This window comes from Mustela nivalis (assembly GCF_964662115.1).
Source record: "Mustela nivalis genome assembly, chromosome: 1".
Taxonomy (NCBI): Eukaryota; Metazoa; Chordata; class Mammalia; order Carnivora; family Mustelidae; genus Mustela; species Mustela nivalis.
In genome coordinates, this window is record NC_139020.1 from 115,197,840 (window position 1) to 115,216,850 (window position 19,011).

Genomic DNA, 19,011 nt, shown 5'->3' on the forward strand with positions numbered 1-19,011 from the left:
GTGTATGTTCCCATACAGATTTTAATTATACATGTGCCAAAGAAATATTTAATGAGAATGTTCAGAAAGAGTGTTGATTTTATTATATATCCTGGTTTTCAATTTTTAGGTCAGAAGCTAGTAGAGTGGCACCAGTTAGATGTGTCTTCTTTCTTGGATCAAGTGACAGGATTTCTGGGTGAACATGGGCAACTGGATGGACTTTCTAGCAGTCCCCCCAAAAAATGTGCCCGTTCAGTAAGTATGACTGAGAAGTGGTGATGGGCAGTTAAGTGTAATTATATATAAATGTGTTGTGTAAAATGTTTTGAGTAAATGTAATATAAGTTTTGGACAGTTAGTTTGTAGCCATATGGCATCTTAGATACCCTTCTTATATTTGGATAATTTCCCACATAAGAGAGTTCAGTCTTTAAAGTGAAATTATAAGATTCATATTCCCAGTCTCCCTTGCAGTTAGGGTACGGGCATGTGACCTGAGACCCGGATATAGAAGTAAACAATGTGTGTAGCAGCGGACAGGACAACTCCTGTGGCAAGCCCAGTGACAGAGGAGTCCAGTTCTTCAGGGGCAGCACTGCCATGACTTTTGGTATCCAAGTCTCAGCAGCAGTGGAAATGGTATTTTTCCTAGACTGCACTCATGGTGAAGTAGCTGGGCATTATTATTGATTATATAGCTTTGGGACCTGGCTCTCCAGCCCACCTAGAGATTTATTTCTATATTTAATTTCTATAATATGCTATTATGAGGCAGACCTGTTTGATAATTGGAATCAGGATTACTGAGCTTCAAAGATATGGGACTCTCTTATTGGTTATAGGAGCTATTTGGGTTTGATGGCAGTGAGAATAAAATTAGTTTCAGAGGATATCACTTTAGCCGTCCATATCATGCAGTTGTACTGTTTCTTAAGTTATGACCTAGAGTAAAGTACCCACAGGCACAAAGTGCTATGAATGCTATGGGTGCTTGCCACGGAGTGGTGTAAGAGTTCTTTTTTCCCCCTTAACAGAAGTTTTATTTGGGTAGACATAGTTTTGCGGAACTAAAACCTGGTTTCATCTTTATCTATAGATGCAGTATTTGGGGGGTTTTTTGTTTTGTGTTTTGGTTTTGGGGGGGTTGCTTTTTCTCATTCCTCAGAGAAGTTTTACTTAAGTAAAATTCTTTTTTTAATATATATTTTATTTATTTATTTGAGACAGAGAGAGAGACAGCCAGAGAGGGAATCACAAGCAGAGGGAGTGGGAGGGGGAGAAGCAGACTCCCCACAGAGCAGGGAGCACGATGCAGGGTTTGATCCTATGACCCTGGGATCATGACCTGAGCCAAAGGCAGACACTTAACAACTGAGCCACCCAGGCACCCCTTAAGTAAAATTCTTTTTTAAAGCATAAAAAACTCCAGAGAGTTTTTATAATTGCCTTAAGAGAGTTTCATATCCTTTGTAGTCGTAAGGCTGACACTTTGAAAAACCAAACCCTGGGCTTGTGAATTGCTGAATTACAACAACGTAAATTGAGTTTACTTCACCAAATCTCTTAAAAAAGTAAGCCTTTTAGTGGGAGAGTGGAACCATAACATTGGACAAATACATAGGGGTGAATCAGGTAACTAATACCTCAGTCCCCACAGCTGAAACTAAATTGAATGATCAACTGTGTGCAAGAGAAACACCAGCAAATAATGTCCTAAACAAGGAAGACATTTGTTTTCTTTTTTGTTTGTTTGTTTTTTAAATATGTATTTTTTTTTTTTTTAAGATTTTATGTATTTATTTGACAGAGAGAAATCACAAGTAGATGGAGAGGCAGGCCGAGAGAGAGAGGGAAGCAGGCTCCCTGCTGAGCAGAGAGCCCGATGCGGGACTCAATCCCAGGACCCTGAGATCATGACCTGAGCCGAAGGCAGCGGCTTAACCCACTGAACCACCCAGGCGCCCCAGACATTTGTTTTCTTAACACGAAGTTGACATAGGCAGTCCAGGACATGACTCCTATGGATGTCATCAGGGAACTGGGTTCCTCCTCCTGCCCCCATCCCCTCCTTTATTCTTAGTAGTGGCTTTTTGTTTTTATGTTCACAGTATATATGCTGTGCTCCCAGGCATTATATCCAAGCATGGACAAGGAAGAAGGGGGTAGTGCCTCTATACAAAAGTAAACAGCTACAGATAAGAATTCTGCTTACTTTAGCTGGACACATGTCCTTGCACAAACACAATTGAGGTTCTGTTAAGGAGGCAAAGAAGACTGATGTGAGATAGGAAACTAGTACTGTCCATCATAGTGTCATTCTTTAAAATCAACCTACAATGGTACACAGTGTTATTATCTGTAGTCCATCTAAGCCATTGCATGTCATATGGGCACATGTGTTTGCTTTTGTGGGTGTGATGTTAGCCTTAAGTTTATTTTTATTTTTAAGACTTTATTTATTTATTTATTTGACAGAGAGACAGCAAGAGCAGGAACACTAACAGGGGGAATGGGAGAGGGAGAAGCAGGCTTCCCACTGAGCAGGGAGCCCGACACATGGCTCAATCCCAGGACCCCGGGATCATGACCTAAGCTGCAGGCAGATGCTTAACGACTGAGCTGCCCAGGCACCCCTTAAGTTTATTTTATTTAAAAAAAAGCTATAGGGGCACCTGGGTGGCTCAGTTGGTTAAGCATTGACTCTTGATTTCAGCTCAGGTCATGATCTTGGGATCATGAGATCAAGCCCCACATCTGGCTTGTGTTCAGCACAGTCTGCCTAGGATTCTTTCTCCCTCCTTTTTTCCCTCCCCCTCTGCTCCTCCCGTGCTTTTGCTCATGTGCTCTCTCTCTCTCTAAAATAAAATAACATCTTAAAAAAAAAAAGTTACAGCTTTATGAAGTACAGTTAATGTGCAATAAATAGCATGTTTAAAATTGACAAGTTTTGATTTTTGATATGAGAACCTTTTCATGTGCTTTTATGCTATCTCTCTTTTGGTAAAGTGTTTACTCAGATCTCTGGCTTATTTTTTTTATTGAGTTGTATATCTCTTATTGAGTTATAAGAGTTCCTTAGGTAATAAGCCTTTGTTGGGTATATGGTCTGCATATATTTTCTCCTAATCTGTTACTTACTCATTTCATAATAGTCTTTTGAAGAGCAAATTTAAAAATTTTCATGAAATCCAGTTTATAAACTTTTATATTTCAGGCTTTTTGTCTCTTATCTAAGAAATCTTTTTTTATTATTTATTTTTATTAACATATAATGTATTATTTGTTTCAGGGGTACAGATCTATGAATCATCAGGCTTATAAATTTCACAAGCACTCACCATAGCACATACCCTCCCCACTGTCCATAACCCAGCCACCCTCTCCCTACCTCTCCAACCCCCAGCAACCTTCAGTTTGTTTCATGAGATTAAGAGTCTCTTATGGTTTGTCTCCTTCCCGATCCCATCTTGTTTCATTTCCACCCCCATCCCCCACGACCCCCTGCCCTGCCTCTCCAGTTCTCCATATCAGAGAGATCATATGATAATTGTGTGGACTCTTTTCGATTGATACACCTTTCTTTACACAAATATTTTCTGTCTTAATGATTACTGTAGCTTTTTAAGTCTTGAAATTGCATGGTATAAATTTTTCAACTTTACAGTTGAACTTTACAACTTTACAACTTTCAACTTTACAGTCTTCACAGTTGTTTATTTTAGGTCCTTTATGTTTCCATACAAGTTTTTTTTTTGTTTTTTCTTTTTTTTTAATTTTTAACATGGGAAGGATCTATAAGCTTTATTTACTTACTTACGTGTTTTTAAGTTGACTTATTTATTTTAGTAATCTCTGCACTCACTGTGGGGCTCAGACTCACAACCCTGAGATCAAGAGCGGCATGCTTTTCTGACAAAGCACCCCAAGAACCACATAAGTTTTAGAATAAGTTTGTCACTTTCCACAAGGAAAGCTGCTGGGATTTTGACTGGATTTACATTGGCTTTATGGATCATTTTGGAGAAAATTGACATCATAACAATACTGAGTATTCAAATCCATGATCTCTGTATTTGTCTTAAATTTCTCTCAGCACTGTTCTACAGTTTTTGTATATTGCCGTTGTAGCCTGCAGCCTTGCTAAATTTACTTATTAGTTCTAGTAACTTTTTTGTAGATCCCTTAGGATTTTCTGTGTAGATGGTTGTGTTGTCAGCACATGAAGACTTCATCTATTTCTTCCTTTCCATTCTCTATACCTTTTTCTTAGGTAGGACCTCTAGTACAAAGTTAAATAGAGGTAGTGAGATTAGACTTCCTTGATTTGCATCTGGTAGTGGGGTGAAAATATTCACTCTCTCACGATTAACTTTGATGTTAGCTGTTTCTTATATAGTTTATCAGGTTGAGGGAAGTTTCCTTCTCTTTCTAGTTTACTGAGTTTTTATCTTGAGGAAATTTTGTCAGAAGATTTTTTTATATCTGTTCAGATGTACATTGGTTTTCTTTTTTATTGAATTCTGTTGGTTGACTTTTTAATGTTAAACCAAACTTGCTTTCCTGGGCTAAAACCCATTTGGTTATCAGTATATTACTTCCTTATGTGTTGTTGGGTTTGATTTGCTAAAATTTTGTCAAGAATTCTTGGGTCTGTGTTCATGAGGGATATTGGTTTGTAGTTTCTTGGTCTTCTGTTTTGTCTTCCTCATAATATCTTTGACTGGTTTTGGTATAAGGTTAATGCTCGCCTCACAATGAATTGGGAAGTGTTTCTTTCACTTCTGTTTTCAGGAAGAGTTTGTATAAAATTGATATATTATATTGATATATTATTTCTTTTTTTTTTTTTTAAGATTTTATTTGAGAGAGAGAGAGAGGTCACAAGCAGGGGGAAAGGGGAGAGGGAGAACTAGACTCCCTGGTGAGCAGGAAGCCCAGTGTGGGACTTGATCTCAAGACCCTCGGGATCTTGACCTGAACCAATGGCAGAGGCTTAACTGACTGAGCCACCCACGCACCCTGAATCTATAGTTTAAAACTCCCCAAAAAGAAAGCTCTAGGTCCATTACCGGGATCAAGTTCCACATAGGGCTCCCTGCTCAGTGGGGAGTCTGCTTCTCCCTCTTCTTTGCCTGCTGCTCCCCCTGCGTATGTTCTTTCTCTGTGTCAAATAAATAAATAAAATCTTTAAAAACAATAAAGAAATAAACTACAGATTCAGTTTTTTTTTTAAAGATTTTGTTTATTTATTTGACAGATCACAAGTAAGCAGAGAGGCAGGCTTAGAGAGAAGGGGGGAAGCAGGCTCCCTGCTGAGCAGAGAGCCGCATGTGGGGCTCGATCCCAGGATCCTGAGATCATGACCTGAGTTGAAGGCAAAGACTTAACCCACTGAACCCCCACCAGGCACCCTACAGACTCAATTTAATTAATGGATAAAGAACTACTCAGTTATCGCTTTCTTTCTTTTTTTAATAATAGAAAGTTTGATTACTACACACAGAGTTGGTAGGATACAATAATTTGCTATAAGATATTTACCACAGCTTTATTTCATGGAAATAAATTTTTATAACAGTGATAATATGTATTGTCTTATTTCATTTTCTTCAGAATGGTCACTAGTTTTCATGTTCTTGTGACATTGAAGGTCTTTAGCAGATGAAAGTATTGTTTAAAATTTTAAAACAGGGCGCCTGGGTGGCTCAGTGGGTTAAGCCGCTGCCTTCGGCTCAGGTCATGATCTCAGGGTCCTGGGATCGGGTCCCACATTGGGCTCTCTGCTCAGCAGGGAGCCTGCTTCCTCCTCTCTCTCTGCCTGCCTCTCTGCCTATTTGTGATCTCTCTCTGTCAAATAAATAAATAAAATCTTTAAAAAAAAAAAGACTTTATAAAAAAAAATAAAATAAAATTTTAAAACAGTTTCAGAATTACAGAAGGATGCAATTATGGTACAAAGCAGTTCTGAACCATTTAAGATTAAATTATCCATTTCTTTCTTTCTTTTTTAAAGATTTATTTATTTGGGAGAGAGCTGGAGAATGTGGGGGCATGGGAGGGGACGAGGGAGAGGAAGAGAGTTTCAAGCAGACTGCACTGAGGGCAGAACCTCACGAGGGGCTTAATCACATGACGCTGAGATCATGACCCAAGTTGAAACAAGTCAGAGTCAGACACACAACCCACTCATTTATTCTTTAATGAGCTTTAATAGGTTTTCTCTTTCTGTGGGTTTATCCCTTTTACTGTAGAGGTTGACTGTATTGATATAAGGTTGTTCATTTTATTTCCTTGTTATTCCTTCAATGAATACAGTATTTGTAGTGGTTGTTATTAATCCTTAATAATCCTATTAATCCTGTTATTGGTAATTGGTAGTTTCTTTTTTTTCCTGACAGTTTGGCTAGAAGCTTATCAGGTTTACATATTTTAAACAACCAGATTTTGGGTTTAATGATTTTTCTTCTGTTTTCTAAGTCATTGATTTCTGGCTTTCTCTTTTAACATCTGTGTAGTTTGGGTTTAATTTAATTTTCTTTTTCTGTGTGAGTACTTTTTTTTACTTAAGATGCGAAACTTAGTCATTAATTTCAGGCTTTTTTATTACATGTGTTGAATTTTATAATTTCTCTGTAAGTGCTTTCTCAGCTCCATAACACATTTTTTTTTTTTTCCTAGCTGCAAGGGAAACTGATAAATGGAATTTTTTGGCTGGACATGTTTTCTTTTATAGACACGATTAGGATTCTGTTAAGTAAGAAATCAGGGGAGAATGGATATTGGTTAGGAAGCTAGTAGTGTCTACCATGAAAACAGTCTTTAAAATCAAGTTACATGATGTGCACTGTCATTATTGTAAACCTGCAATCCGCCTAAAACCCATAGCAGGTCATGTGGGCATTTTACTTGCCCCTATTTTGGTGGTAGATTAGCCTTAAGTTTTTGTTTTTGTTTTTGTTTTTGTTTTTTAAGATTTTATTTATTTATTTATTTGGCAGAGATCGCAAGTAGACAGAGAAGCGGTCTCCCTGCTGAGCAGAGAGCCTGATGTGGGGCTTGATCCCAGGACCCTAGGATCATGACCTGAGCAGCAGGCAGAGGTTTAACCCACTTATGTGCCCCAAAGATTTTATTGATTTATTGACAGACAGAGATCACAATTAGGCCCTGGGATCATGACCTGAGCTGAAGGCAGAGGCTTTAACCCACTGAGCCACTCAGGCATCCCTAGCCTTAAGTTTATTTAACATTTTTTTCTTAAACTTTTTGCTTTATGATTAGCAGATAGTAAAGGTCGAATTGAGGTTCCTTTAGTTTTTTTGTTAGTGACCCATACATTTTTTTTTACCTTTTCATTGTGGAAAATTTTCACCATATTCAAAAGTAGAAGGAATTTATTGAGCCTCTATGTATCCATTAACTAATGGATAATGCATGTGGCCAGTCTTGATTTATACCTCATCCTAGTCACGTTATTTTGAAACAAATCTCAGAATTCATTTTTTTATTCATTAAATCTTTAAAAGGTAGAGACTCTTGGGGCACCTGGGTGGCTCAGTCAGTTAAGTGTCTGTCTTCTTTCAGCTCAGATCATGATGTCAAGGTTGTGAGATTGAGGCCCGTGTAGGCTCTGCACTGAGTGAGGGGTCTGCTTGAGATTCTCTCCTTATCGAGCCCTGCATCAGGCTCCCTGCTCTCTGGGGAGTCTCTTTCTCCCTTTCCCTCTGTCTGCTTGTGCTCTTTCCCTCTCTCTATGAAGTAAATGAATAAAATCTTAAAAAAAGAAAAAACCAAAAATAGACTCTTTATTTTTTTAAAGCTCAGTCACAGTACCAGTAACACACCCTTTAAAAATTAACAGCAGTTCCTTACTATCATGAGATGTATAGTGTTCAACTTTTTTTTTTTTAATATTTTATTTATTTATTTGACAGAGAGAAATCACAAGTAGATGGAGAGGCAGGCAGAGAGAGAGAGAGAGGGAAGCAGGCTCCCCGCTGAGCAGAGAGCCCGATGTGGGACTCGATCCCAGGACCCTGAGATCACGACCTGAGCCGAAGGCAGCGGCTCAACCCACTGAGCCACCCAGGCACCCACAACTTTTGATTACCTTACAAAGTTTTCTTAAAATAATTTGAGTTGGGATCAAAATAAGTTCCATTGAGACAACCCATATTTTGTGACTCAGTCAGTTTACTGATATTTGTGACAAATATACCTGGGGGAAAACTGTTAAAATTTGCAATTCTTGTGATCACAGTGAAACCCTTCATTGTAATTAAGCTTAGGAAAACATGGTTGTTGGTTTTTCCCATTCATTATATGCTGTTTTGTTTGTTTTGAATGTTAGAGATCTGTTAGATTTTTTTGCAAAATGATGATTACTGAGTTTTATTGGTATCTTTCTTTGTGTCAAAGCAGTGCTAGTTGAAGAATAGTAATGAGAAAAGTAGACATCCTTTTCTATGTTGAGTCATTTTAAAAACTAGTGTTTTGGCTTTATATTTAAAACCTCATTGAGGGGCACCTGGGTGGCTCAGTGGGTTAAAGCCTCTGCCTTTGGCTCAGGTTATGATCTCGGGAACATGATCCCTGGGATCAAGTCCCACATCTGGCTCTCTGCTCAGCAGGGAGCTTGCTTCCCCCTCTCTCTGCCTGCTTCTCTACCTACTTGTGATCTCTTTCTCTCTGTCAAATAAATAAAATCTTTAAAACCTTAAATCTTATATTTTTCTGGGTTGGGAATAAACTGTTTTCTTGATTCTATTCATTTTGATATAAAGGAAACCTGTGCTTACAACACACAATATGCCATGTGGTAGGATGAGTTTATTTTTGTTTTTAAAATAATACATTATATTACATTATACATTATAATACAATACAACTTGGCTGTGTAAGGTAAAGTTGTTGCACTCAAATAGCTTAAAATTTAGTAAAGAGATACATTCAGCAGAGAGTAATGTCTAGCTGACTCATATTTCTTTTTTTTGTTAAGATTTTTTTTCTTAAGATTTTATTTATTTGAGAGAGAAAGAAGGAGTGGAGAGAGGGAGAAGCAGGCTCCCTGCTCAGCAGGGAGCCAAATGGGGGTCATGACCTGAGCCAAAGGCAGACACTTAACCAGCTGAGCCACCCAGGCGCCTTAACTGTTAAATTTCTTATGGCCTGTTTGACTTTATCTATTTTTTTGGTTTAACTGTTTTCTTTTTCTTTCCACCCATGTTTTATGACTGTACCTCTTAGGAGAGCCTTATAGATGCAAGTGAAGACAGCCAGCTAGAAGCTGCCATCAGAGCCTCCTTGCAAGAAACACACTTTGATTCAACACAGACAAAACAGGATAGCCGCTCAGATGAAGAATCTGAATCTGAACTTTTTTCTGGCAGTGAGGAGTTCATATCCGTTTGTGGCTCTGATGAAGAAGAGGAGATAGAGAATCTTGCCAAGTCCAGAAAATCTCCCCACAAAGATTTGGGGCATAGAAAAGAGGAGAATAGAAGGCCTCTGACTGAACCCCCAGCCAGAACTGAGCCTGGAGCAGCCACAAACCACCAAGGATTGCCAGCCGTGGATTCAGAAATACTGGAAATGTCACCTGAAAAACCAGATGGAATAGTGGAGGGCATAGATGTAAATGGTGAGTTATATTCTAGACCTGCTTTACTTAAAACTTGGATGTTACTGAAGGAGTTTATTTACTTAAGTTAGTCTTCTGTCTTAAGTTCTTACTATCTTTTTCCTTTTTTTAACCCTTCCTTTAGGACCAAAAGCACAGCTAATGTTGCGGTATCCAGATGGAAAAAGGGAACAGATCACTCTTCCAGAGCAAGCTAAACTGTTGGTAAGTATATCCAGTTGGAGGTGTTTACTCGAAGCCAAGAAAGTAATTAATTGGCATAATTGGCTTTATGATTCTTTGAAATAGATGGTATTAAGTCTGGCCTCTAACTGGAAACTTCAACTGTGGTGAATCTTTGGATTACTTTATTTCCTTCTTAAATTATCTTAGGCAAGTCACATAGGGTTTGTTCAGTCAAGATTTTCTATTTCATGGCTGCATGGGATAGAAACCCAACGAAATTATACCCGGAAAGGGGGAACTGGGTTACTTGAAGATTACAGTGGGGTTCCTGGGTGTACTAGTAGCTGAACCTGCAAAGTGGTTAAGAATCAAAATTGTTTTTCTGTGTGTTTCCCTCATGGGGCCTGTTTTGTTTCCCTTTTGTGATATTCTGCTTCACACCATTCTTTTCTCTATATACTGGGGTTTTTGTTTAACTCTCGACTTGTACATGGTTCATCATAGTGATGCTGAGGGCCTTTTCATCTAAAGTCCAAAGCTAATGGGCTTTCCTCTGTTTCTGACTCCTGGAAAAGAGAATGGGTCTGAGTAGCTTGCCTAAGCCTGTGAGTGAATCCCCCTTGGGTTAGGTGTCCATACCTAGCCACTTGCTATGGCTGGAGATAATCAATCTGATTATTCAAGACTGTATGACTAAAGTAGAAGGTTCTGGTCACTGGTGCTGATACCCAGAACTGCCTTCCTGGCCTAGTATTTGTGTGGGAATGGGAGATGAGATTGTGGATAGAACAAGTCTAGATTACTTCTTTGAGAAGTTTGGTTGTAAAGCTAGAGGGGGAGAATGGACAATAATCAGAGGGGAAAAAAATAATTGAAGGAGAGACTGAGCATGATAGTTAAGTCTGATGGGAAGCATCTATTGAGTGAGATATTGAAGGTACCTATAAAAGGGGATATCGTAGTGGCACATTTTCTGAGAAGGCTAGAAGGGATTTAGTATACAGGTGGCATGAATGTTTGTAGGTAGACTGAAGGACATATCTTTGATAAAAAAGAAAAATATTGTTAAAATGTTTAGAAAGAGGACAGTAATTTTACAAATAGAAATTGAGTTTATTTGGGAGACAAACACAGTCCTGTATATTTCAGTATCACTTAATGGCCCTAAATTATTAGATACAGTTTTATTATCTACCCATCCAGAGTTATATTGGCTCTTCTACAGAGTAAGGTTTGGTTATGTGAAAGCATAACTTAAACTTGGGGTATCTGGGTGGCTCAGTCAATTAAGCATCTGCCTTCAGCTCAGGTCATGATCCTCAGAGTTCTGGGATTGAACCCCACATCAAGCTCCCTACTCAGTGGGGAGTTAATTCTCCCTCCCCCACTACCCCTCCCCTAGCTTGTGCTGTCTCTCTTGCTCATTCTCTCTCAAATAAATAAATAAAATCTTAAAAATAAAAAAAAACTTCATATCTTATATGATGGAAATGAATATAAAATACTTAATGCTTTAAAATATTCTTTTTTTTTTTTTTTTTGCTTTAATATATTCTTTCTTTTTATTTCCATCTAACAGCTTTGTCTTTCTCTTATTTTTCATAGGCTTTGGTGAAGCATGTCCAGTCCAAAGGATACCCAAATGAACGTTTTGAACTTCTCACCAACTTCCCTCGAAGGAAACTCTCTCATCTGGACTATGACATTACATTACAGGAGGCAGGCCTTTGTCCTCAAGAGACTGTCTTTGTACAGGAAAGAAATTAACATCATGGCCTGACCTCTCTCAGCTTACCCCTTTTTTCCCTTTCCTGTGAGATACCGTGTCACTAAGTATGCATTTTGGCTCATAGGACCATAGAGCCAAAGTTGGGCAAGCAAGTCACCTGCCTTCTCTTTTATTTCTTGCTCTCTCCTACGTTCAGTCTCTTTTCCCTCCTTCCCCCACCTTTTCAGTCCTCTTCTGTTTTCTTCTTTTTCCTACTATTCTTTCTTTCTTACCTAATCTGGTGACCAAATGGAAGTGTAAGGATTAGACCTCCTAGTACTGGCAGCAGGAAATGTGTGTTCCAATAAGTGGTCTCTTGCACGGCACTTTTTTGGGATCAAATGATGATGTTACTCCTCAGACTCCTTTGGTAAAGGAATGGCTAGATTCAGAATAAGAACAACCTCCCTTTTTTGTAAGCCCCATTTTTGGTAGGGAAAAGAAATTCTATAACACATGTTTTGTTTTGTTGTTCATGTAAGAAATATCACGTGACAAAAATATCTAGGTCTGTTTACATGGAAAAAGCATCCCTTATAATTATTGCTCATCGTACTTAAAATTTTTTTCAATGGATTCCCATGTTCCCAGCTAGAATTATTTCCATGGTATGTGTTATTGGCAGAATGGGTGTTAAGTGTAGAGTGAGTAGTGTGGGGTGGCTTTCAGTATCCTAGCCTGAAACAGCTTTCTTCATTATTACTTTATAAACTCTATTGATCCTGCTAGTCCTGAAATGGACATTTAGTGAGGCTATTGTGGTGATTGGGATAGGAAGGTATTTGCTGTTTTTGCCAGTACAACATATTAGTTCCTTTGGCCCTTCCATTGTTTGGGTCCACAGGTGATCTATGGGAAGGCAGCTGTTCAATAATCATGCAGTACAATGGCTTGTAGTTGTAACCACTGTGGTTACTGATTGTCCTATGTGTTTTAAGGCATACTTATGTATGTCCTGGGGGGAAAAAAGAAGAAGATGCAGCTGAGAGTTGCTAACCATGTTCCTACGGTTAGAAAGAATGATTCATTTTTTTACCCCTGGTTGGAATAGTTTCTAAAAGGCTCTGGTGAGTGAATGAACTTAATTCCTCTACTGTTTTCTTGCAAAAGATATCAAAACTGAAAGCCTCTGTAAGGGGAAGACCTGTAAATTCAGTTTATAAAACAACATTTAGTAAGGGAGGTAGAAAAGATTATCAGCAATCTTCAGATGATAATGGGCTTTTTCTGCCAACAAAGCCACAAACAAAATGTAGTTGGTGAAAGCTTTTTTCAGTATTATTTAGAAGAAGCCATCCTGAATCTATATAATACTGTTTGACTTATCACCTTCACTGTATGCCCAATTCTTGTTTCGAGCTTTAAATAGAGTCCTCTGAAGGGGTAGTATGATCCTGGTGGCAAAAATCAGAACTTTAACCTTGTGATATAGAATGGGCCTATTTTGTCAGTTGGGGATTTGGATCAGTTGATTCTTCTACTTGAGGAGCATAAATTGCTATTGCTCAGAGACCTTTATGTTCCCATCTACTTTAAGATCATTCTTTTGGCAACTAGGGGATTAAAAAAAAAAAGATGGTTATGTGTTCCTAGTACACAATTAGAGAATATGGTTCTAATGGTTGGATTTAGAGGGACCCTTCCTAAAGAATGAGTTATGTATCTCCTCAAGGAAATCATGGAAAATTCTGTTTATTCTTCAGTGAGTCCTTTTGAATTAATGTTCTTACATTTTTTTCTAAGTCTGTGTAAGTGCTTATGTATAAGTATATAATTGTATAAATATTTATAAATATATTTATATAATTACAATTTCATTTATACCTTGAGTCAAAGTTCTCTCTTTAGATTGGTGACTGAATAATACCATTTTGGTGTTTTTTCATAGGCTCTCGAGTAACTAGCAGCTTCTGATTTATTGAGGAAACATGGTTTTCATGTTAATTCCTCAATTGTATCTCTGAACTTGGATAATATACTTGCTATCTGAGGAATAGAGCTTATAAACTAGCAAAGGTGCAGTAGAGGGTTAAAAAACTGTTGGTAGTAGACAAGGTCAAAAATCTAAAATTTCAGGGAGGCACAGGGTAAGAACTGAGGGTACGCCCAGCTTTGGTGCTCTGATGGCACCTATCTCCACTCTCAGCAGAGTCACAGCTAAAGCCCAAATCTGTCAAAAATGTGAAGTCAAGAATTTTCCCTGTGGGACTCTTTCATTCTTTCACTTACTAACTTCTCTTTATAAAACATATCTCAAGAACCTGAGACATGTTCATTGATGATAGGATGTAGTTCTACCTTTTTGATGTCAGCCGTGGCATATCCATTTCTGAGAAACCAAAGTGACTTTTTCAACTTGGATTACTGTGAGATGACCAAGTATATATAAAATGATTTAAGTAAGCATATCAAAGACTTAGGGCATGAGATACTGATCCAACTTAGATACAGCTGGTGTGTTTAGAGTACAAGATGTAGAGGATTTTATTTTATTTTGAGGCAGAAGTGTAATTATCCTGGGCTTGCTATCGAGGCCTGTGGGGGAGGGATTACGGATTGTACGCGGGAAGAGTAAATACGGAGAATTGCTTCACTCATGAACTTAATTCACTAAAGAAGTAAGCTTCCTCCAGTTTGTCATATTTTCTCTGCAAATTCCTCTGCTCTGTGGAGGAGAGATTTTAAATGAGCTAGTAAGACTGGTTAAAAATAGTCATTCCTTGTAGTTATTGGAAACAGCTGGAAAGAAAAGGTAGGGAGGAAAAGGACAAGATAGACTGTGAGAGTGACAAACAAATACAGGGAGATGGAATGAAAACTAGCAGGGGAAAAAAGTGATAGAAAACACGTTTTGAATTTGATTTAGAAAAGAACCAGAGAAGAGAGGGAACAGCCAAATGGTGAAAGAATGGGGAACTAATTTTGAGTAACTAGCATGTGCTAGGTATTTCCTGTACATTTTTTCCTTTAATCTTCCAAAGAACTCTGCAAAATGTAAATTCTATATTCTCCCCATTTTGTAGGTAGGACAAAATTAAAGTTTAGAGAACCTGTTCAGGATGTCACAGCTAGTAATTCGCAAAATCAAAATTGGGATCCAGAGTCCATGCTTTTTTCACTCCCTTGCTGTTGTCTCCTACAAGGGAATCAGTTTACCCAAAAGGTTATCTTCCTGTTATTTGGCTCTGTAAATTATAATTTGTTTTCGTTTCCTTAAGGCTTGTGGGATTTGTGCTATACCTATAAATCCTTATTTACACCACTGTTTTGAGGGACTGATTATTGCTTTTTTAAAAAATGATGCACTGATGAAAATGTGAAAGAGAAATATGTGGCATTATTTGCCAAGAATAAATGGAAAGGATAAAAAATAATTTTATCTTTTTTTTAACCATTTTTGGGAAAAGATATAGTTATCTTGTCTTTGTCCCACCCATACCAGATTATTGAACTCTCTGTGTGTATGTTTTTAGATCTCCTATAACATTTTACTTCCTCGACTCTAGAAAGTCGACGAGTATATATTGAGTCCCTTAATCAAGGTTGGAAATATATGAAGTCTAATACCTGATTTCTTCTGTTTTGTCCAGTTGGAAAGATAGACTACACATGAGATAATCGAAGAACATGTAAATGCTTACCTTTCTGGTGCTGAACTATAAATTAAAATAAAAGTTTAGAAAGGGGAAAGACTTGTGTAGGCTTTCATTAGGCAAGTCCACTAAATAAATAAATAAATAAATAAATAGAAAACTGAAAAGTGGCAAACACTATAGCTCAAAGTTTTTGACTTACCTGTATTCATTCTTCAGTTCCACCTTTTGTAACTACTAGACTTGGGGCATGATGTTTATCAGTAAGGTTACACCCAGCACCCAAGTAGGGAAGGATTATTGATCCTAGGACTAAGATTTTAGCTAGCAAGGATCTCACTTGGACACTTAGGAAGATACCAGAGGAAGCTACTAGCAAGTGGAAAGTGAAGGAAAGATTTAATTTCTCTCCCCAGGTACAAATCAGATGTATAAAGGGGCACTATATGTAGGCATAAGTACACTTGGGTAACAGCTCTGCTAGTAATAGAGAATTGGGCTAGATCAATAGTTCTCAGTCTTTTCAAGTAAAAGGGATTAAAATATTAAAATTTGGCAAGAGTAAGGAGTTGTGGTTAAATATTAATAACATTAAGTCCATAGATGAAGAAAATGTAGATGTGCATATGGAATTGCAGACCCTTTGCAAAAACTCTAGGAACCCACAGATTGTAGACCACCAAATTAGATTATCTTTGAAGTCCTTTCCACTCTAAAATTTTATTCTTCTAGTTTCTCCTCTTTATATTATCCCTAGGCTAATTAAAAATTTTCTTGTTAATCGGTTCCTGTGCTTTTTAATCTGTGTCCACATTTTATTTGCCCAGTAACTTAATCTAAGCTCACTGTGATAACTAAAATCTCCAAAAAGGAGAGTATAATAGTTCTAGATCTAGTAATGATCTTTTAAATACAGTTCATTAATTTTAAAAACTTCATGCTGTGTTTCTCCCATCCAAATACTAACCAGGCTTTACCCTGCTTAGCTTCCGAGATCAGATGAGATTGGGCACGTTAAGGGTGGTATGGCCGTAGAACATGCTTTGTTTCTAATCGGTGTTAAGTATAACTAAAATGTAATCAATGAGAACCAAGTATTTCATTGACACCAGAGTTAAATTTTATTTTTACCTGTGTGCTTAAACAAAGCACTTTATTGGCTGAGCAATTGTTAGGAAATTGATTTATAGAAGTTGTAGAATTCACACTTGGTTTTGGCAGAAACAACTTTTTTCAAGATTCAGTTAAGCTGACTTTCAAAAATACTACTTCTTTCCCGAGTGTATCTCCATTATGTCATTCATATTCTCTCTCTCTCTCTCTCTCTCTGGCCTTCTTTCACTTAACTACTTAATAGTAAATCATAGGATACAGGTTGATGAAAAAGTGATGCCTTGTGTAAAACTAAATGAGGGTAGGAAGAACCAACCCTTCTGATGAACATGGCAGTTTTCCAATATTACAAGCCTTGATGAAAAGGCTACTTAAAGACAGCTGTGTCCTATGAATATTCAACTTCATTGATTTGCCTTGCTTTGACTTGGAACTTGGTATTGCATTGTACACAGTTTAGAGTAGTGGCAAGAATATTCTTCCGTACAGAAAATAACCAACAGAACACCACAGCACTATCTTGATCTCCTGTTCTATAGAAATTTAGTAGTTCAGTGATGGTTATTTTGGTCTTTGACTCAACTGTGTACCAACACTGCTAAAGAGACCGCTTAGAATCAAGAATATTTTTTATAGAGATTACGATACCCCTTGATAGTTTTCCCATAAAATGAACTTGATTAAATTATTGGATGTGATGATGAGACCATTAATTAGAAAATCTTTCCATCCTACTTTCTCTTTTACTTTGCCACTCTCTATTCTTAATTCTTTTGGACATTCATTCACTGAATATTAGTCATAATTTTTAATGAAATTAGCTATGTTTAAGAAATTCCATTGCTAAGTTTGAATATTTAACATTTAAAAATTTTTTCATTAGTATATAAGAGAACAATTTGAAGCAATGTTTTTATAGCTCATTTGCTCTCTCTACCTAAAAATTCTTTTACTCTGAATATAGACTTGCTAGCACCGTGATACCCCTTCCCTTTCTCTGGCCTGCAGAATGCTGTTGAACTATGTAGAATCTCAGTCATTCTCATAAACATAATTGTTGGTTCAAGCCTTTCTTTGCCATATGGTCTCCAAGTAGAGTTGGCCAATCCAATATGAACTACTTCAATAAAATGATTTAACATTTCTGAAAAGTATTTTCAAAAGATGGCCAGATTTACTTGGATTAGAGATAAAAATACCAATGGTAGTATTTTGCCCAAGAACAATCCCACATTAATCTCTAAATACAGGAGGTTGCCTTGTTGTACTTAACTCACTGGCCACAAACAGCAAATTTTTGTTGTTTGCTTATTGATATTTCCTGTATAGAGATCAAAATGCCCTGAGATTTTATATCCCTTACAGGGTCACTTAAGTTTCCAAATAGGAAGAATAGTCCGGCTACATGGGACTGAACATTAAAATTTTATCTGTATCAAAGCAAGTCTAATTGGGCTACCATGAATCATTCATTTATAAGATGTGGTAAATAAAATGGGAAGCATTTCAAAATCACTGGATAATTCTGACCTGGAATTATTTTCCTTTTCTTAAAATCTTTTTTATTTGCTTTTTGCATGGACTCAGTATGAGTATCTTAACTAAAAAGGGAGAGATTCTTGATCTGGAGCTATTTCCTGCCATTCTGCTTTTTTTTTTTCCTTTTGTCAAACTTGCTGGCTTTAGAAGAGTACAGGTCACTAGGGTCTATTTCAAATTAGTGACGTTGGAATGCTGATGCTCAGTTGGGTATCTTAATGTTTTCAACAAAGTGGATTGATAGTATGTTTTTCAGATTCCTATGTTCTTAATAATGGAAAATATCAATAAATTAAATGGTGTGATTTAAAATATTAAATTAGTTTTTTACCCTAATCATATATGTTCTCAACAATAACTTTCTGATGATTTATTGCCCTGTAAGTTAAACCTCACATAAAGTTAATCATTGTCACCAGAAAATCCCCTTTTACCTGCTAATTAGAATGAAAGTAGTATGTGACCTCCACATTCTAGTTAATGAGTGTAGCAAGCTTGTACTGAGGACTGTTTATCTTACACATTTTGGGACTTGGGCCTTGTTACTTTTCTCATGTTTGTCCCTTCAGTTTTGGAAAAGCTTTTTAAAACTCTTGCTGGGAAACAGACAGTAAAGCTATGATATAATCCTCTAGTCTTAGATATAGAGAAGTGAGTACCAGCTGATGCTAACATGATACTTAGACTTTGAGGGGCTCTCATCCAAGCTTTGGCATGAATCTGTTAGATACAATTTTTTTACTCCTTTAAAAACTCTTTTCTAGAACAGTTTTCCTTTCGATTGTTAACAACTTCTAAGCATCTGGTGTCTTTTTTTTTTTTTTTTTTTTTTTAGCCCTTTAAGAAAAGTCCTTTTTCGAGTAGGTATTGATTGTTCCATGGATACTCTCAGGAGTGTTTGTAGGCTCTGTGCATGCTTTGTACGAGTTCAGTTTGAATAATGCATTTTGAATCACGTGGGATGTCCCAATTCTGGCATGTCCTCACTAATTGTGTTTTTTAAACATTTTTCATGTCATTTTCCAAACCTCACTTGCCATCTTATTCAGAGAGGTTAATCAAGGAATGAAATTTGTTTGGGGAATAGGGATGGGGGTGGGTTGGGGACTCGAGTGAAGTCAGCTTGGGGTGTTTGCTTTAAAGTGTTTCACAAGCAGTTCCTAACAGTATTTAGAGATTCCCTGGGAATCCTTATTCTGGACAAAGTGGTG

The 19,011-nt window shown here is 37.3% G+C and overlaps 1 protein-coding gene across 1 annotated transcript in view; it reads left to right on the forward strand.

Moving 5' to 3' along the window:
• The window catches only part of UBXN7 (UBX domain protein 7), a gene marked incomplete at its 5' end in the record, with an annotated part of 59,761 nt that extends 41,622 nt beyond the window's left edge, over nt 1–18,139 (forward strand). Inside the window, 4 exons of the mRNA XM_082700020.1 lie at nt 110–237; nt 9,229–9,622; nt 9,747–9,826; nt 11,393–18,139. Coding sequence (XP_082556146.1) covers nt 110–237; nt 9,229–9,622; nt 9,747–9,826; nt 11,393–11,554 — 764 coding nt within the window. The 3' untranslated portion in view covers nt 11,555–18,139. The remainder of the gene's footprint in view (nt 1–109; nt 238–9,228; nt 9,623–9,746; nt 9,827–11,392) is intronic.
• Between the last annotated feature and the right edge of the window lie 872 nt (nt 18,140–19,011).